Source organism: Schistocerca americana, chromosome 4 (assembly GCF_021461395.2).
Source record: "Schistocerca americana isolate TAMUIC-IGC-003095 chromosome 4, iqSchAmer2.1, whole genome shotgun sequence".
NCBI lineage: Eukaryota > Metazoa > Arthropoda > Insecta > Orthoptera > Acrididae > Schistocerca > Schistocerca americana.
In genome coordinates, this window is record NC_060122.1 from 246,753,642 (window position 1) to 246,775,166 (window position 21,525).

Here is a 21,525-nt window from a genome sequence, read left to right on the forward strand (position 1 = left end):
TCGGAAACAAAGACTCATGCCAATCGGTTCAGAAAATTTGAAGTTACCATACCGCGCGATTTAAAAAAAAAAAAAAAAAAAAAAAATCCGGGAAAAACGCGTTTTATGTTTTGACTACATATAAATGTAATATTATGCAACGTACGTTCAATCTGCTATTCCGGGTCCATAAACTAGCCCTTCCTCTTCTTGATAGAGGGCGTTCTGCTCGATCTAGGCCATCCTGCGCTGCTCCAGAATCGCTCGCTCGTACGGCCGGTGACAAGCGGTTTTCAGCCGCTTGAATCCGGTGGTCGTCCGAATACTTGACGAACTGCATCGAATAGAGTCCCAGGGTGACGCAAATCGTTGTCATGGTCTTCACAATTGCTGAATACCCTTCGTTGAAGCTGCTCACTACCAGGAAAGTCGCAATCTCTACAATCTGCGCACCAGAATGCAAATGCTTGGGGCTAACTTCCAAACGCACGCGTTCAAACTTTCATTTGAATTTTGTGTGTTTCCACCCAAGCACCGGTACAATAACTCATCCTCTGAAGGAAAAAACAGGTGCGTGAAAAAGGCCGATTTCAGGCAGGTGCGTTTTTTTGTTCAACCGCGAATAACAAACATTTCCGTTCCGTATTCGGAAAAACTGTTTCATGGGTGAATTTTAAACACTTTTATGGATCCAAAAATGGAATTTTAAAAAAATCGATATTTTGAACCAAAAGATAGTAAACCTTCCCTTAATGATTTACGTATGTTTCATCGCTTGTTACGACGTTTGACAAAAAATGGTCACTGAAGTGAATCGATGCGGTGTGGCACGTCTGATAGCGGTTAGAAGAACATCCACTAGAGTAAAGCATCTCCATAGCGCCCATCGCATCGTCCGGGGTGGAACGCTGATCGTCACATTCGAACCTATATTTAGGAAGTGTGAATAACTATTAAGCATGCAAGACAATTATGAGTGCGTGCAACGTTTACCATTGTGTAGCTGTTAATGATGAGAAAGAACGGAAAGGATGAAACCCGGAACTTGCATATAGCTTACTCGTCTCGGACAGCTCCAAGGGGCGCCCCGAATTTCCTTTAGGTGTGTCACGGATGTATCCATTGTCGTAACTTTTATAACTTGGACCGCATCAGGCAGTGGGGGAAGGTTTGTAATTCAGTGTAGGACACTAGAATAAAGTGTGGTATCATCAGTAGCTTCTCTCAGCCTCATTAAATCAAACGCCGGGGTATTTCTGTAAGGAAGGATACGATCGAAATCCTTCCTCATCACTTTCTGGCTTTGTCATCGAGGGAAGTTAAACCCTACTCATTCTTACTTCTCTTTGGAATTAGGGATTGTATGCATTAAACACTGTTAACGAAAATTTCTTCCACTGCTGTAGCGTGAGAAAAAATACGAGTGCCTTCCATTAGTACTTAACTCCTTCCGCACAGGCCATGAAGGCCCAAAGGCACCGACTGGCCGCCGTGTCATCCTCAGCCCACAGGCGTCACTGGATGTGGATATGGAGGGGCATGTGGTTAGCACACCGCTCTCCCGGCCGTATGTCAGTTTTCGAGACCGGAACCGCTACTTTTCAACCAAGTAGCTCCTCAAAAAAATTGTTCAAATGGCTCTGAGCACTATGGGACTTAACATCTGAGGTCATCAGTTCCCCAGAACTTAGAACTACTTAAACCTAACTAATCTAAGGAGATCACACACACCCATGACCGAGGCAGGACTCGAACCTGCGACCGTAGCTGTCAAGTAGCTCCTCAGTTTTCCTCACAAGGGCTGAGTGCACCCTGCTTGCCAAGAGAGCTCGGCAGACCGGATGGTCACCCATTCTAGTGCTAGCCCATCCCGACAGCGCTTAACTTCGGTGATCTGACGGGAATCGGTGTTACCACTGCGGCAAGGCCGTTAGCTCCATAAGTAATGCAACACATTTTTTGCTCGGCCAGTTTCGGTCGAAGATGTACGTAATTTTTTGTGGGACGTTGTGGAATGTTCCCACATCAGCCCCTATAGTTTCGTGAAGTTCTGATAGATGGCGGGGCTATACGTAGCCTTGAAAATGACATCTGCAACGGAGATGCGTTCCAAACACAGACCTGTCGTTGAGTTTCTTGTGGCGGGAAACGAGAGCGTCGCATACATTGATAGGCGATTGCAGAAATTCTAAGGGAACCTGACAGTGAACAAAAGCACGGTGAGTCGTCGGCCGAGGGGTCTGTCATCATCGCAACAAGATCGCGCAAACCTACCCGATCTCCTGCGTGCCGGCCGGCCGCATACAGCTGTGACTCCTGCAGTGTGGAACGTGCGGACACTCTCATTCCCAAGATGATCGACGGATCACTATTTAACACCTCGCTGCTCAACTGGACGTCTCTATTGGTAGTGCTGACACACTCGTCCACCAGTTGTGGTACTCAAAAGCGTGTGTCCGCTGGGTTCTTCGGCGCCTGGGAGAATATCTAGAGCAACGAAGGTGCGGGATTGATGGCGCCTAACAAGACTGATCTTGACAGTTGTTTGACAAACGTTGTCACAGGCGACGAAACACAGGTTCATCATTTCGAACCGGAAAGAAAAGAGCCAGTCATGGAGTGGCATCACACCATCTCTCCTCTGAAGAAAAACTCCAAAGCCGCACTCTCAGCTGCAAAGCCGCGCCCTGAGCCGGTAAACTCATGGAGGCGGTCTTCTGGGACTCTGAAGGTGTGAGAAATGAACGTTTGGCGTCATTGGCCTGTAGGCCCTGTGCGGGGCAGGTCCGGCCGGGTTGGAGCAGGTCTTATTACATTCGACGCCACATTGGGCGACCTGCGGCCCGGATAGGGATGAAATGATGATGAAGACAGCAGAGCACCCAGTCCCTGAGCGGAGAAAATCTCCGACCCAGGTGGGTATCGAACCCGGGCCCGTAGGACGGCAATCCGTCAAGCTAACCACTCGGCTATCGGGTCGAACTCTGAAGGGGTTATTCTGTTTCAAATCCTCTGTCATGGTGCAACGATCAACTCTGAAGTGTATTGTGCTCTCTCAGGAAGTTGAAGAAATGACTTCAGCGCTTTCGTCGCCACAGAAACACAAACGAACTACACCTTGAAAACGCGAGGCCTCAAGTCTGCGCACTTAAAAGGAGTTCACAAAACTTCATTGAAATGTTCTTCCTTATCCACCCAACATCCCAGATCTCACACCTTCCGACTTCCATCTGTTCGGCCCAATGAAGGACGCACTCCGCTGGAAGCGGTACGTGGATGATCGAGAGTCTCTGACGCTGACTCGTACAGTGGTACCATTCTGGCATATAGACCCTCCCAGTAAGGAGGCATAAGCCACTCGCAATAAAATGTGGTTATGTTCAGAAATAGGGTTTTGTAGTCAAAAGAGTGGGTTTATTTATGTTTTTAATCGTATGGTGATTTTATACAATATACAGTTCATATAAGGCAAATGATTTTATACATTATATATATGATATAAGACAAGATTAAACTTTAAAGTCCGTGTTTTTCAACCAGTTAATTAAGCTGGGTGTCAGAGTGAACAAGTCATCAGGAATTCCAGGGTATAAATGAAGTGGACAGCGTTGGACTAAATGTTCAATTGTCTGGTCTTCTTGATTACATTCACACATTGGTGAACTGAACCTGCCCCATTTGTATCTGAAGTAGCTACAACAACCATGTCCAGTCCTTAACCTCTTGAGGCGGCGCCAAAGTTTCCTCGGTAGGTCAAAACCTTTTGGCTTCTTTGTGGGATCAAGGTGATGGGCTCTTGTTCCCAATGTTTTCCTTGACCATTCATGCTTCCAGCTTTCATTTAGATGAAAACCATCCGCGATGAGTTGTCCTGCAGTAACACTTGTTGGTCTTCTTGATCGCAATCGTTGCTGTGGCGGATGACAGAATTCCCGGTGCAGTGGTAATAATATAGTGTATTGTAATCCTGAATAAAACCAATTTGCTTTCATTAAAAAAAAATGTTGCATTACTTGTCGAAAACCCCTCGCAGTTTTTATGGCTCTAGCAGCGTAGCTCTAGGAAAATCACTCGTATAAAAAGCAGTTGATTTTTTTTCGATTCTGGAAATACAGCTTGGCATCCCTCCTCCCCAGCTGGTCGCATAAGAGCCGTTGCTGGGACTGGCCACGTTCAGGGTGTCCGTGTGTTTTTCTGTGGCTTTCACGTTACGAGTAAGTTTTAGTTGCTTCAAGTATAGTGAAGGAGTGGACCAATGGCCATACTGAAAATGTTACGCAACTGTACTCGAAAGACATTGGTTGTCCAAACTGACCGATGAACAATACACAAAAAAGATTGAAAAATGTACGGCGTGCAAAGAGACAGGTGAAACATTTGTAGGCGATAGTCGAACTGTGGACCAAGTGTAACTAAGCTATAAAATTTGTGATCAACTTTCAGAAAAGAGAATCGTGGAAACCTCTGGAAGAAGTGGAAATGGTGAGGGATGAATTGTGTAAACCAATAAAAAGTTGACTGTACTATGTTCGTTATTGCACAGGGCTACTAGAAATTCACTCGTTTTCAGAGCTCTGTGTTTTCCAAATTATTACATGTACAAATACGGTTGATGCATGAACAGAATCGTAAACTCAACAAGTTGCATTTTGCACTCTACAAATGTTCTGTGTGCCCCTCTAGTCACACGACACATGCCCAAGCAGTAGTCAGGATCGTTCCTCACCTTATGTAGCAACATCCTGTCAGTGGTCATTACAGCACGAATACCAGTTGTTCAAAACCTGGCTGTTTACGGGCAGGCGTTATCTTGCTCAAATGAAAGTCCAGGATAGCTTGTCATGAATGGCAACAAAGCGGGCGTAGAATGTCGTCGAAATACTGCCGTGCTGTAAGGGTGGCGCTGATGATGGCCAAAGGGGTCGTGCTATGAAGTGAAGCGGCACCCCAGACCACCACTCCCAGTTGTCTGGCTGTATGGAGGACGACAGTCAGATTGGTATCCCACGGCTGTCTGGGGTGTATCCAGACTTGTCTTCGTTGGTCATGGGGGCCCAGTTCGAAGCAAGACTCATCGGTGAAGACAATTCTATACCATTCAATGAGACTGCAGGCCGAAGACATGTCTGGAGACGCCCCGAACAGCGGTGGGATCCCAGCCTGACTGTTCCTCCATAAAGTCCGACAACCTGGAGTGATGTCTGGTATGCTACTTCTTCTCATCGCAGGACTCTTTTGGTTGGCATCAGTGGCTCCCTTACAGCGCAGCAGTGCATCGACGATATTCTGCGCGCCGTTTTGTTGCCCTGCACGGCAAGCCATCCTCGGCAAGATAATGTCCGCCCGCACACGGCGAAAGTTTCTACAGCTTGTCGCGCTTTTTAAACCTTAGCTTGTCAGCAAGTTCGCCGGATCTTTTCCCTCCGGCTGCTGTGTCCGAGCGGATCTAGGCTCGTCAGTCCGGAACCGCGCTGTTGCTACGGTTGCAGGTCCGAATCCTGCCTCGGGCCTGGATGTGTGTGATGTCCTTAGGTTAAGTAGTTCTAAGTCTAGGGGACTGATGACCTCAGATGTTAAGTCCCATAGTGCTTAGAGCCATTTGAACCATTTGATCTTTTCCCAATTGAGAACGTATGGAGCATTATCGGCAGAGCCCTCCAACCAACTCGGCATTTTGACGATCTAACGCGCCAGTTGGACGGAATTTAGCACGACATCCCTCAGGAATACATCCAACAACTCTGTCAATCAATGCCAAGCTGAATAACTGCTTTCGTAGGGGGCAGGAGCGGACCAACGCGTTATTGACTTATTAATTTTGTGAAGCTATTTCTCTTGAATAAATCATCCAATTTTTCTAAATTGTTTGTCTGTACGTGTACGTCACATTTACCTATTTGCGTCCCATTCGGATAATTCCTTCGTTATGCGTCGTTTATTTTGTATTAGAGCGTAGATGCGTTTTTATAGAAAATCGAAAAAGCGGCAAGTGCTATTTTAATAACAATGCGGAGAGAAACGCAGATTTTAATAATTAAAATTACTCCTTTTTTAAAAAGGGTTTTTCTAAAAACGAAAAAATTGTCACTGATGCTACGGCTGATTGATGTTTCGTTTTTTTATCCGGTTATTAGTGATAATTGAAAAACGCCTGTTATAGCGTAGACCAAGCAAATAACTGAAAAATACCGGTTTTTCACAACTAAAGGATTTGTTTCATCCGGTCGGTTTTTCCCATCCCTACCTGAGAGAGGCGGGCCGGATGTGTTGTAATTATCCGCGGAACTATCCCTCGGTTGTGGCTAGGACCGTTGGTAAAATGTCAATATATCGATATTTCTTCCCAAAATTGTCAATATTGTCGGTGATACAATTTCACAATATATCTATATCGGAAGGGCAGTATACAGTGCCGATTATTTTACTTTAAATTATATTATTTTCGCATTTTGGGAAAAGATATGAAATTGTTCTTTTGAAATTGAAGTAGAACATAACTTTACTTTCACTGTGTGAAAGAATCTTGCGACTGCACAGGGGGGGGTGGGGGGGGGGGTGGGGAGGGGGTTGCGGTGTGAGGGGAATAACAAGATTTCCGATGTGAACAAACAGCACACCAGTTGCGGTAAAAACCAATTTTTAACGCAACTAGTGTGCTATTGTTCACATAGGGATCCTTCAAAAGCAGTTGCTGAAAAAGGTGACCATAATCTAACTTCACTAAGCAATTTTGAGACTACATCTGCTAGGACGCTGGCGCTGGCAGAGGGGGAAGAAAAAAGGCAGAAAGCCCACAGGGAAGTCGCATGAAGTGTTCCAGAGAAATCCGATAAGTGGCGAAACTGAACGACGGATCCATAGGACGCTTTTACTATGTCACTTACACGCAGTTACCATTGTCAGCAAATTGGTTATCGCCAAGCGTGAACGCGCATCGTTTTCGTTTCATTTCTTGCTCTAAGGGGGATAGGCAGGTAGCTAGCTTGTTGATGTACACAAAACCTAATCGCAAATCAATACTTCAGTATAAAAAAGCACTCCGTCTTCAGGCCACGAGTGGCCTACCGGACCATCCAACCACCGTGTCATCCTCCGAGGAGGAAGCGGATAGGAGGGGCGTGGGGTCAGCACACCGCTCTCCCGGTCGTTATGATGGTTTTCTTGACCGAAGCCGCTACTATTCGGTCGAGTAGCTCCTCAGTTGGCATCACGAGGCTGAGTGCCCAATGGCAACAGCGCATGGCGGCCCGGATGGTCACCCATCCAAGTGCCGACCACGCCCGACCGCGCTTAACTTCGGTGATCTCACGGGAACCGGTATAACCACTGCGGCAAGGCCGTTGCCAATACTTAACCATACAGATCTAAAAGCCACAGTATACTTACAATGTGCAACCGATATTTATATAGGCCGGCTCGTACACATTTTTAAGCGCGATATATCGATAGTACACTACTGGCCATTAAAATTGCTACACCAAGAAGAAATGCAGATGATAAACGGGTATTCATTGGACAAATATATTATGCTAGATTTTCACGCAATTTGGGTGCATAGATCCTGAGAAATCGTACACAGAACAACCACCTCTGGCCGTAATAACGGCCTTGATACGCCTGCGCATTGAGTCAAACAGAGGTTGGATGGCGTGTACAGGTTCAGCTGCCCATGCAGCTTCATAACCATACCACAGTTTATCAAGAGTAGTGACTGGTGTATTGTGACGAGCCAGTTGCTCGGCCACCATTGACCATACGTTTTCAATTGGTGAGAGATCTGGAGAATGTGCTGGAAAGGGCAGCAGTCGAACGTTTTCTGTATCCAGAAAGGCCCGTACAGCACCTACAACATGCGCTCGTGCATTACCCTGCTGAAATGTAGGGTTTCGCAGGTGTCGAATGAAGGGTAGAGCCACGGGTCGTAGCACATCTGAAATGTAACGTCCAGTGTTCAAAGTGCCGTCAATGGGAACAAGAGGTGACCGAGACGTGTAACCAATGGCACCCCATACCATCACGCCGGGTGGTACACCAGTATGGCGATGACGAATACACGCTTCCAATGTGCGTTCACCGCGATGTCGCCAAACACGGATGCGACCATCATGATGCTGTTAACAGAATCTGGATTCATCCGAAAAAATGACGTTTTGCCATTCGTGCACCCAGGTTCGTCGTTGAGTACACCATCTCAGGCACTCCTGTCTGTGATGCAGCGTCAAGGGTAACTGGAGCCATGGTCTCCGAGCTGGTAGTCTATGCTGCAGCAAACGTCGTCGTACTGTTCCTGCAGATGGTTGTTGTCTTGCAAACGTCCCCATCTGTTGACTCAGGGATCGAGACGTGCTTGCACGATCCGTTACAGCCATGCGGATAAGATGCCTGTCATCTCGACTGCTAGTGATACGAGGCCGTTGGGATCCAGCACGGCGTTCCGTATTACCCTCCTGAACCCATCGATTCTATATTCTGCTAACAGTCATTGGATCTCGACCAACGCGAGTAGCAACGTCGCGATACGATAAACCGCAATTGCGATAGGCTACATTCCGACCTTTATCAAAGTCGGAAACGTGATGGTACGCATTTCTCCTCCTTACGCGAGGCATCACAACAACGTTTAACCAGGCAACGCCGGTCAACTGCTGTTTGTGTATGAGAACTCGATTTGAAACTTTCCTCGTGTCAGCACGTTGTAGGTGTCGCCACCGTAGCAATTTTAATGGCCAGTAGTGTATTTTCGATGTGTCGAGACCAGATAATACTAAAAATGTCAACAATCCTTGTTCAGGGCCGTTTCAGAAATCCACTCGTCTGTGACCAGCTAATAACTCAAGTGCGTGCAAGAGATGCAGCACGGTCTGCTCCGGAGGAACAAAATAGATGGAATATTGGGAGCACCCGTGGACATGATCGCCGGACGGCCGGGTATGCAGGTAGCTAGGTAGCTGTGTATGTATGAGGGCGCAGCGCTGTGAAGCGAAGCGTGCCGGAGCCCGCGGGGCGTCGTCAGGAGCAGGTACCTGCGGCTGACAGCGCTTGCGTCACGCCATTGTAGCGCGTTTTGCAGCCGCGCTCCGGGGTTCCGCCGATGGCCGGCCCTCGCTGCGCGTATTTATTGCGCCCGCCCGCCCTTCTGCTTGGCGCAGTCTCACCGAAATGGAGGGTCCTACAGCTATTTGTATGCTTTCTGCCTCGTTTACAGTTACTCGAATTAGATTCACGACACCGAATCTGGCACTGATTTGCTGTTGCGTCCCGTTTACCCTTGGGGAGGTTATAGCGTGGCCAAATACGTTAAACGTTGATTTTCATTTCAGCAATGTACACTGAAGCGCCAGAGAAACTCGTATAGGCATGCATATTAAAATACACAGATACGTAAACAGGCGCTGTGGACGGTGACGCCTATAAAAGACAACAAGTGTCTGGAGCAGTTCTTACATAGGTTACCGCTGCTAGAATGGAAAGTTATCAAGATGTAAGTGAGTTTGAACGTGGTATTATAGTCGGCGCAAGAGCGATGGAACACAGCATCTCCGAGGTAGCGACGAAGTGGGGATTTTCCCGTACGACCATTTCATAAGTGTACTGTGAATATCAGTAATGCGGTAAAACATCAAATCTCCGACATTTCTGCGGACGGAAAAAGATCCTGCAAGAACTGGACCAACAACGACTGGAGAGAATCATTCAACGTGACAGAAGTGCAGACCTTCCGGAAATTGCTGCAGAGTTCAAAGCTGGGCCATCAGCAAGCGTCACCGTGCGAACCATTCAACGAAACATGATCGATATGGGTTTTCGCAGCAGAAGGCCCACTCTTGTACCCTTGATGACTGCACGAGACAAAGCTTTACGCCTCGTCTGGGGCTATCAACATCGACATTGAACTGTTGATGACTGGGAACATGTTGCCTGGTCGGACGAGTCTCGATTCAAATTGTATCGAGCGGATGGACGTGTACAGGTATGGAGAAAACCTCAGGAATCCATGTACCCTGCATGTGAGCAGGGGATTGTCCAAGCTGGTGGAGGCTCTGTAATGGTGTGGGGCGTGTGCAGTTGGAGTGATATGGGACCTCTCATACGTCTAGATACGATTCTGACAGGTGACACGTACGTAAGCATCCTGTCTCATCACCTGCATCCATTCATGTCCATTGTGCATTCCGCTGGCCACCAAACTCCCCAGACATGAACATTATTGAGCCTATATGCGATCTCTTGCAACATGCTGTTCAGAAGAGATCTCCACCCCCTCGTATTCTTACGGATTTATGGACAGTCCTACAGAATTCATGGTGTCAATTCCCTCCAGACATTAGTCGAGTCCATGCCACGTCGTGTTGTGGCACTTCTGCGTGCTCACGGGGGCCACACGCAATATTAGGTACTTGTACCAGTTTCTTTGGCGTTTCAGTGTAGAATACGATTAATATCGAATATGAGTTATTTAGGAATTGTTAATTTTTATTTATTAAAAACGCCCCCACCAAAAACAGTACTCAGAGTATATTTTCTCCCTCTTTCAAAGAAACTCCTACAATGTTCGCAGGAATTCAGCGTTATAAGTGTGATGTCGTCAGTCATACGACCACACCGCCACCTGAGAGATCGATTCGAAGGATGCGATTCTCTCGATAAACTGAACAGAAGAACGGCTGTGCTTGCCAGAGAGTACACAGCCAGTCGCAGTACTTATGCTCACCGCAAGGCACCGCTAGATTACTTCATGTGTAGCAGGAGTGAAGTGCAGTTGTGCCAGTCTACAGTTCGTAGCCGCGCTCAGTGGTCGGCCAGCGCCGATGTTAGTTCAAATGGCTTTAAGCGCTATGGGACTTAACATCTGAGGTCATCAGTCCCCTAGAACTTAGAATTACTTAAACCTAACTAACCTAGGGACATCACACACATCCATGCCCGAGGCAGGATTCGAACCTGCGACCGTAGCGGTCGCGCGGTTCCAGACTGTAGCGCCTAGAACCGCTCGGCCACCCCGGCTGGCGCCGATGTTAGTCAGTCATCGTCTGCAGCTCAGTCATTGCTACCATCAAGTCCTTGTAGCCCAGTTGTAAAGTTCCGTAATAATACTACAGTAAAGTCAACAGTACTAAGTTGGCAGTTACAAACAATTCTACGTTCTGTCATGTCGACAGCCAAGCTAGTCTTCAAATTCACCGGAATCGACATTCAAGATTACGGGAGATTAATTCGTCACTGCAAGATTTATGACTTGTAAATTATGTAATTCTACAGACAATTAGTCTAGTCGCGTCTTCCTTAATTGTCAACCAACATATCATGGTCTACAACAAAGTTAAGTAATAAATACTTTCTTATTTTGTACTCCTGCTAATTAATTGTGTTTTCCTATGTAGCTACCAAGCAGTCTTGGCATAGTAGAAACCACGTTTCCACCTCCTTGGCTACCTCATATTTGCTACCTCATGTTGATGGACTCGGTTATGGTGGAAGCCATCAGTAAGTACCACAGGGTGCGGCGCTTAAATCCGGACAAATGAAACTTTTTTTAAAAAGCAAATTTTATTAAAACAAAATACAAATGAAAATGAATATCGTTCTACATATAAGTAGTGGTACAATCTTGCACCGTAGAGATCGCACGCGCTCTTTAAAACAGCGCTGTCCATATTCGCGAATGTTGCTTCGATAGAGGCGCGTAGAGGTGCTACATTAGGATACCTCGTCTTGTTAATAAGTCTTTCGACTACGCTCCAAACATAGTATTCGAGAGGATTCAAATCCGGTCTATTCGGAGAGCCAGAATTCCTTTGACCAGAACTTGCCAACATTATCCGAGAGCCAGTTTTGGACTAAACGGCTCATATGAGGTCCTCTTTATTAACGCAGTTCGTGACACGCTGTTCCTCGAATGAGATTTCCTCTCCGGGTTAGCGGAACCTTCCTCAGACTTCTCCGAAGCGTTATACTTGGCCACAATATTGTAAACAGCTAATCTTGGGTAGCCGAATGATCGAACTATTTCAGTGGGCGAATTCCCAGCGCGACGACTTTCGATAATCGCGGCTCTTCGCTTGTACTCCGCACTTACACGGAACATTTCGGCCATTTTGAGGTTCTGACTGTTAACTAGATGCCTATGGCTTTCAAGACCGCCAATGCAACCTCCGGCGGAACTATGATATGGCGGGAAATTCAAATTGAAATTTGTCCGGATTTAAGGGCCGCACCCTGTATATTGCAGTGTTCATGTTGTTCTAAAGCACTTTGCAATGTTCTTGAGAATGGGAACGTGCCCTGGTGGCCAAGACGGTCAAAGCGACCGCTAGCGTCAAGCAGAAGATCCCAATTCGAGTCTTGGCCAGTGCACAAATTTTCATTGGCACTAATGCATAGTGCAGCCAAAACTGAGCAACACTCGCAAATTCCAATATGATTCTCGAAAGTTCCTAAGTGACATGAATATAATTGTGGTGCTCCTTTGCGACCATTGACTGTTGCACCGTGAGAAACTTCATATGGCTGGATCTAGAGGTGGAGATAGGTTGCAGGTGAACCGGGTACCTTTTCCAAATCGATTGTTATGTCGCATTTTATGAAATTAACGCTTTAGGAACATGACAATATAAATTTGTTTCTAATTGCTCTTTACGTCTGCGTTTGAGGATTGGTATGATAACAAGCGCCACTTGCACCAGTTAGATGCCCTGAACTTGTATATCGCAGAGATTGGGCTCAGCCACAGCCTAGGATTTACGTCCAGAATAAATCTCTCACTGTGCAGTGTACTATGCTATGTTTTGAAACAGTTTCATATGAGACAAGAGGTTTGGAATCAGCACACTCTCAGCTTGAGACTCACAGATTCATTTTGGTGGAACACTGCTACTTAACTCCCCCCCCCCCCCCTCCCTCTGTCCCTCCCTCCATTCTCCACGCCCTCACATACATCGACGAGAGCAGGGTCACGTCAACGGTTTCTTTCGTATTTTCTCTCGTCGGTCAACAATGCTTCCATCGTTATCATTTCTGCAAGTCTGCCTCATTATCTCATAATCTCTTTTCGCATATTATTGCCGCTACGTAACCCAGTTTTCCTACTTTTCCTCGTAATCGTACTAAAGAAGAGTTGTTACCATAGCCAAATATTTTACCTTGTTACAGATGCTTCACATCTGTGTTGTAAAATGCGATAATTCCAGACTTTGTAACGCGTTTTTTTTAAAATTTTATTGACTAACGTACTTAGTACAGAATGGTATTTAAAAAATTTTATTGAAAAATTTGTTATTGATATTTGTCAGTAGTGAATGAGTAGTTCCTCAGTTGCCCACCAGGGGATTAGCACCCTACTCATGCACAACGTGTGTAACTAAATTCCTTTTACAGACTTGAGGACATGCTTACCTTAATAGCAATAAGCGCTTGTCCATCTTTGACACTGTGAAACGTATTTCTTCTACTGAACAAGCTCATAGCTCTTAGGGTATGCACTTTAGAGCCCATGTTTATTGAAAATTTTCTTCGTATTTTGGTACGTACTACCTCCTCCAGAATTATGGAAAGCAAAGAGCTTACAATAGAAGAAACGTGTTCACAGTTTCGAAGTAATGCATTTTAGAGCCCATGTTAACTATACCCTTTTCTCTTGTTTTGTGTGAGGAAGCTGTTGTAACACCCCAAGGACGGAAAATCTCAATTAAGACACTTTGTGGAAACTTAAAGTATAAAAGTGAGTCATCTTGACAGTGATGGCAACTATTGACGATAAAATCTACACTGGTAATATTTTGATTAACTCCTATATTATTCAAATACTGAGAATAGCATACAAAAAGGGGAGATAAAAGGAAAGGATTATCATAGATTCTTTATCAAATACCTATAGAATAAATTCAAGATCATATGAACGAAAGTTAAATCCAAGAAAGTAATTGAGTCAAAGATAACATTTACCATGGAAGAGAGTTGTAGCCGCATCGAAAAGGGAATTCAATGCGACTACAGTGCAACTCGGATAAGGAAATTTTAGTTAGTTAGTTGCTCTTGAGTCGTTCTGGAGTACTTTTGCGATAGTTGTCTGGACTCAAACGCTATTAGATTGTTTCAGTTTTGGAAGTTTAATAATTCGTGAGGTAGAGACTGAAGTATTGCTCAGTCATTCGACTGATGAAAGTTAATCTCTACCGTTGTCAGCGCGACGGTGTAGTAAGACGAGTGTTAGACTTTAATTGAGTGATACTGATGAACAGTTGCAAACCTTGAGAGCAGTGGATCAACGACAGAAAAACAATTCGTAGTCTTGATTAGGACACAATAAAACGAAGACACGAAGAAAGACAAGTACGCCGATTAGTCAAAAGTTGTCGTCAGCGTCACGATTAAAGAACTGAACGGAAGTTAATCTTGAATGACATATCGGCGTGCGTGTGTTGTAGGGCCAAACAATTAATTACAGAAAGAACAATAAAATCTGAGTCAAAAGGGAAATGTTACGTGTCGCCTAACTCTTTAAACTTTTTAAGTGACTAAGTGAATACATGAATAATGGACAGTGAAGAGTGATTAGTTTAAACCAGTATTACGGCGTATTAAAAAAAGAAAAAAACATTTACTCCAACATACGTTATCTCTGGAGTTACGTCGGACCGTTATTAATAACTGGACGTAGCAACGGTATAGCAACGGAATCGTAGGCAGAAAAATTTCATCCTCGCTATGTATGATGTGAAAAACGACCGTAATGATGAAATCAAGAATCAAGATTTTATTTTATCACAGAACTAACCGGGCATAAAAAAAAGAAAAAAAAGCGATTGCAGTTTACCAGTTCGCACGAACTGAGAAGACTGTTGCGGACAGATAACAGAATATTTCTAAACCACGCGAGGAGTTGTGTTCTTACGAGAGTTACAGGTGCTGTTCCACGTCACACCGACGGGGACGAACTTCGTTACGAGTCGCAGCTCCTCCCGGCGAGTGAAGAAGGAGGGAAGGCACGTCACACTGTCCTCAAAGTCTGCAAAGGAAATTTAGTTGCGCCTTGTATCCACTGACGTTGTGATTTCCATGGTGGTGATATTGAACCATGGCATGTGCCTTGTCGTATGACATAACTTTCTTTTACTATATATACATAATTTCTCTTCTGATTTTTAAAATTTGTCTTGGTAGTCTGATGATGGTTGAAACAGTATTGAAATTAGTGTATTTGCGCCGGGCAAGAAATTATCTATATTTCTGCTTTACTTATTTCGTCACGTGTACATGCTAATAAAATCAAAGACTGTTTTTGTTTAATAAAGCGCTATAAAGACACTTTCGTAAACCATTCTTATCCTTTACTTTTTAGTAGTGAAAGTACGGATTCCCGCATTGCTTAACCAGTATCCTCATATGGTTAGTGTTGCATGAGGTGAATCACGATTTGCGTTTTTTGTCTGTGATTAGGATATGCGGAATGACAGTGCTGGTGTGTTTTGTGTTGCAGGCGGGGAGGCGGCCAGATGACGTCACGGTCGTGCGTGCCGACGCGTCATGCGCTCCAAGCCTTCTTCCTTCAGGTGAGCAGCTCTCTCATTAACGATATCACACAGTGAAAGCTTTCACGACACCTTCTTCATGTCTTAGCTGATAGTAAATATTGCGAGCTGTATGGTCGTGGTCCATGAAACATACCGTTTCTAACGCAACTACGTACACGGCTGCGCTGGACATCTACATAGGTGTCCGTTGTTCCTCTGTCATGCCGACTGGCGGTTCGGATGTCTAAGAGAGACATAAATACTCAGAAAATGGGACGTGGCACAAGTGTACACATGATTGGTAGAGATAATCCTCGACAGAGGTAAAAGTTAACTCTCAAGCTGTCATTCGTCAAAGATAAAACTTATTTATGGATTCTGTAGAGCTTCTCTCCATTATGGCTTCTTCTTTTCCAGTAAATTATCCCAATGTTTGTATATTTCGACGGCTTCTCTGTATAGTCGTGGATAGTAATTCGTCATTGTAGACAAAATTTTGGATTGGAAAACTTGACTCATTCCCTAATTGAAGAGCATACTCTCCCGCAGCTGATTTTTCTACTTTCGCTAGTAAGCAAAGACTTTTACGTTCCTTCAGCGGTGTATTGACACTTCTATTGGTAGTTCCAATGTAAACATTACCGTATGGAAAATTAGTTTTATATACCCCACATTAAGGGGAGGTTTACTATGTTTGGCCCGAAAAAAGCATGTTCTTTGAGAATTTTTTTTCTCGGGATGTGTTACAGATATCAATGTCAAATTTGGTCAATATGTTTATTGATATTTTCTCTACAAACTGAAATTTTTTCGGCCGGAAATGTCGAAGAGCAAAGGCGGAAGTGCCGTCAGGACGAAACAAAATTTCGATGTAGACCTCCACGCGCAGTATGCCACAGGTCAACCGGCTCGTCTGAAATCAAAATTGAGTTGACGTTAGCGAAGTATATAAGATTCTTTAGGACTTGTACGTCACTTAAGTTATTTGGACCATATGAAACAAAATGGTTTCCGTTTGAAGAAAAATAAGGTTTTTTCATCGATTTTTCGACTTCGTCGGCCAAGTAAAAATATTTATAGTTGATGAATCGGAATAAAAGTGGTACAACTCCTAGACAATTTAGTTAGCTTCGTCGGAAACAAAGACTCATGCCAATCGGTTCAGAAAATTTGAAGTTACCACACCGCGCGATAAAAAGAAAGTAATTTAGTGAAAAACGCGTTTGAAGTTTTGACTACATATAAATGCAATATTATGCAACTTACGTTCAATCTGCTGTTCCGGATCCATAAACTTCCGAGGCGTTCTGCTCGATCTGGGCCATCCTGCGCAGCTCCAGAGCTGGTCGTACGGCCGGTGACAAGCGGTTTTCTGCCGCTTGAATCCGGTGGTCATCCGAATGCTTGGCGAACTGTGTCGAATAGAGTCTCAGGCTGACGTCCATCGTTGTCATGGTCTTCAGAATTGCTGAATACCCTTCGTTGAAGCTGCTCACTGCCAGGAAAGTCGCTATCTCTACAGTCTTCGCACCAGAATGCAAATGCTTGGGGGCTAACTTCCAAACACACGCGTTCAAACTTTCATTTGAATTTTGTGTGTTTCCTCGCAAGCACCGGTACAATAACTCGTCCTCCGAAAGAAAATAACTGGTGCGTGAAAAAGGCCGATTTCAGGTAGGTGCATTTTTTTTTGTTCAACCGCGAATAACAAACATTTCCATTCCGTATTCGGAAAAACCGTTTCATGGAGGATTCCGAACACTTTTATGGATCAAAAAATGCAATTTTAAAAAATCGATATTTTGAACCAAAAGGTAGTAAACCTCCCCTTAACAGTTTAGTGAAAGCATCATCATAGACAAGACTTGAGAGATGCTGTAGTGAATGCCGCAGAGGCAAAAAACGCCTAGTCGAAGTCCTCGGATAATATAGGAGATACTGAACTGACGAAAGGTGTTTAATGAAATTTGCCAATTTAAATGGAATTTCATTAAAGAATAAAAGTAAATAATCAGTTACCTTTTTTAAATTTTTTGCTTTTAGTTAATTTGCCTTTCTTTCTTTCTGTACGTACGAACGAACTTTGTTGTAGAACCTCTCATTTACGTGTGGTAATAAAAAATTCATTTACACGGAACTAAGTACATTTAAAATTACGTGAACTCATATTAACTGATTAAGAATATTTAGTTGAGAATTAAATCCTTTACATAATTCGGCCTTGGCACACATTTTCTACATGCAGAGGGTTTTTTTAAAAATATTTACTGAATTCTTTCCCGGCGTTAGCTATGGAACACAAGACTGTCTCTATTAGCAGAAAACGGTTAAATATTGCCAAGCCGACGTTTAATTATCACTGATAAAACACACATCCCTATACATTTAAGTTATTTGAAGGAACCAAAATTGTTAAATTTCAACATTAACTATCCACCTATGAATGCACAAATGTGAACTAATTTAAAATCCGTAAGTCTCAGGATCGCTGTAAAAGAAGAACATTTTCTTAATTCACTGCTAATTTTTATCTGTTCCCGATTTACGGGTTTGGTTAATTTTTCTTAGCGGAACAATTTTTTAAATGTGCCGCCGCTGCAAATCGTTCGGTCGCGGCACAGCCCAGCAACACCGCTAAAAACGCTGAAAATTCTTTAAAGAAATATTATAGATGACATGGGCAAGAGCTAATTGACATTAATAATACGCACTTTTGATAAATTATGATGTATTTATACCACAACAATAATTCAACTTACACTAGTTTGTAATTTCTGCTCTAATGGCGGCTAAATCTAGCTACAGACAAAAGACGTCTACCCATTCATAAAATGCTTCGTCACAGCTTGCTCTCGCTTTCAGCTCTACAGGGAGACGACCAAAGAATACTCAGTACGTGGTGCTTTTATACTACTGCTGACTATTAACATCTCTTTGTAATCATATAACATTATTTTCGTCTGTGGCTGAATTTTACATTTTTGTTATCGCAGATATTGACACATTTCGCAATTATATTATGAATATAGAAATATTACCATCCTAAATACAGAAAGAATATTACTACAGAAAATATTACAATAATAATGAATGTCCTTTACACAAAATTCAATAATATTTTTTGTTAAATAATTACAGTATTTGCAAATTGCTTTGTAGCAGCGTATATGGTACAATTGAATTTTAGTTTATTAATAGTGTGAGTTTGCCAGGGAACGTTACAGGTGGAAACCACAAGTGGTGGAGGAGAAAGGGAACACAGATGGCTGAAAAGGTATAGGCATGAAGTGCAAAAGGGCACAGCAGAAATGACTATAGAATAGACGCCGCCTACAGGAAAATTAAAGAGACCTATGGAGAAAATAGAAGCAGCTACGTGAATGTCGAGAGTTCAGGTGACAAGACGGTACTAAACAACCAAGGGAAGGTTGAAAGGTGTAAGGAATATATAGGTGGGAGGTGTGAGGGAAGAAAACTTGAAGAAAGTACTATAAAAAGAGTAGAAGAAGTAGATAAGTAGGTGATGGGAGATACAGGGGTTGCACAAAAACAAGGAAACGTCGCGCGAAATACATGCTTCATAATAAATGCAGATGCTGGCCACCTGTGGAATGTCCTCAATACGTTGCAAGTGTCAGTCGTGGCCAGAACGGTGTTCAGTGTAGTCGTGAGAGTATTATATCGGAGCTAAGTGAATTCGAACGTGAGCAAATTGTTGGTGTTCGTATGGTGAGTGCTTTCCTAACCATGGATGCCGTAATGTTTGGTATTTCAAGAGACACCGCATCGAAGATTTATACCGGATACAGGAAAAATCGAGAAACATCACCCGCTAAGTCACAGCGCGGACGAAAGCGTGTGTTGAATGACCATGACAGACCGTCCTTGAAGAGTACGATGTTGTAAAATTTAATGCAGAAGTGAATGTCACATTCGGAACCCTGTCAGCATAAAAACAACACAAAGTGAGTTCCATAAGCAGGAAATTGCAGGGAGAGATGGAATTCCAAAACTATTCATCAGTTATGGAAATGCCCATAACACTAAAGCGTGTTGCCAAAGCCATAGAACATGGACGATGGACGATGTGATACCTCGCGCTCTTAAAGGACGAGGTTCTATAATTAGCAGTAAATCGTTTGGTCTTGTTTCACAGTTTCCAACATCTGGACGAGTTTACGTCCCAAGAGGGAAACATGATGGGGGTTCGGCGATGAAATGCGCAGCCTTACCGTTGTATTCAGTGGGCCCCATAGTCACTCCAAGATTGCATTACTGCCGAGGGTTATGCGATTATTTTGGCAGATCAGGTCCATCCCACGGTACAATGTTTTTGTTTCTCTGTGTTGATGCTGTGTTATAGGACGAAGGGCCCCTATTGACACAACTCGCATCGTTCAGGACTAGTTCCGTGAGCACGAGGACTAATTGTCGTATCTCTCCTATCCATCACAGTCACCAGATCTGAATTTATTCAGTCTTCGTGGTCTACTTTGGAGATAAGGCTGCGTGATCTCCATCTGCCTCCATGATCTCCACCTGCCTTCATCACCGTTACCTGAAGTTGCCACTATTCTGCAGGAAGTAAGGTATAAGATTCCATTGAAAACCATAGAGGAACAGTGTTTAGCCATGCCGAGACGGCTGGAAGCTGTGTTGAATGCCTTCGGATTTCCTACATCGATTAGGCGTGGTAATATGTTGTGTTTTTGATGTTTGCATTTTTTGTTCACCTCCTGTCTGATACATCGGCGTTGTGCAAGAACTAACCGTGACAAAAATTATACTGTACGAGGGGCGTTTGAAAAGTCTGTGCAAAAATAAAAACTACTTACGTGTTTGGGCTAAACGTTTTTTATTTTTCGACATACTCTTCTTTTAGACTTATACACTTCGTCCAACGCTGTTCTAATTTGTCGATCCCTTCCGAATAATAGGAATTGTCCAAGTCTGCAAAATAGCTATTAGTTGCTGCAATCACCTCCTCGTTTGAATGAACAATGGAAGAATAGGATCTACATTAAACAAGTTTTCTGCTCGAAACTTAATATGAATCATAAAGCGCCATGATACTCGTGTTCCTTACCCTGAGGCTTGTTTCGTGGAGTGCGATGAAAATATACCGCCTTATTCTGAGGTCTGTTTCGCGCAGTGCGGCGGAAATATACCGCACATAGGCTCAAAGGCTTTGATCCGCGACACCGCGACCTACGCCTTGATCGTCGCTACCCACTTCGCACGCTCTGACAGCTCCTCTCATGCTGCGCGGGCAAACATCGCGCGCGTCACACTTTCTGTCGCTTCCTAAAATACCTGACGGAACTGACCTTCTGATGGTACCTCCACTCCGGCTCTTACGGCCTGGTAGCGTGTTTGCCACCTGGCAAATTACGTGGCTGCCGAACACCACATCGTAGGCTTCTCATCGCGCATGCGCCCCAGCAACTCGCATTAGAGATGGAGTACCTGTCATCTCACCGTAATCGCAACACAACGTCTCATCTAGTAGAGTTGCACGTGGGGGTGTTGGAAAATAAGTTTCCCCTATCGACTGTGGTCAGAGTTGTGTGTGAAAGGAGAAAACAGAGAATGAGACATTAAAGATAAGACATATATTTATTTTTCTACATAATTTCCAGGTACATTGAAACATTTGTCATGCCGCTTTATAAGCTTCAAAGAGCCTTCCAGGAAAAAAATCAGGGCGTTGCATACGGAAGAAGGGTTGAACGGCTTGTTTGACGTCAGCATTGCTGCCAAAGCGCCTTCCACCGAGAGTCTTCTTCAAAGGAGACAGATGGAAGTCACTTGATGCGAGATCTGGACTGTAAGGCGGATGGTGTAGGCGCTCCCAACCAAGAGTTGCAAAATGGTTTTGCGTTGCCGTCGCCGTGTGTGGTCTCGCATTGTCATCCAACAGCAGAACGCCAGATCTGAGAAGGCCAGGCCGCTTTTTCCGAATCACTTCTTTCAATTTCGACAGAGTGGCACAGTACCACGCAGCATTGATGGTTGCATCCTCCAGAAAGTCCAGCAG

General features: G+C 44.2%; 1 protein-coding gene and 1 pseudogene across 1 annotated transcript in view; one reads left to right on the top strand and one right to left on the bottom strand.

Moving 5' to 3' along the window:
- Positions 1-21,525, top strand: part of LOC124613225 (protein cycle) — a 996,167-nt gene that overhangs the window by 619,856 nt on the left and 354,786 nt on the right. Inside the window, exon 3 of the mRNA XM_047141899.1 lies at positions 15,455-15,527. Within this exon, the coding sequence (XP_046997855.1) occupies positions 15,502-15,527 (26 nt within the window). The 5' untranslated portion in view covers positions 15,455-15,501. The remainder of the gene's footprint in view (positions 1-15,454; positions 15,528-21,525) is intronic.
- Positions 7,207-7,324, bottom strand: LOC124614426 (annotated as a pseudogene).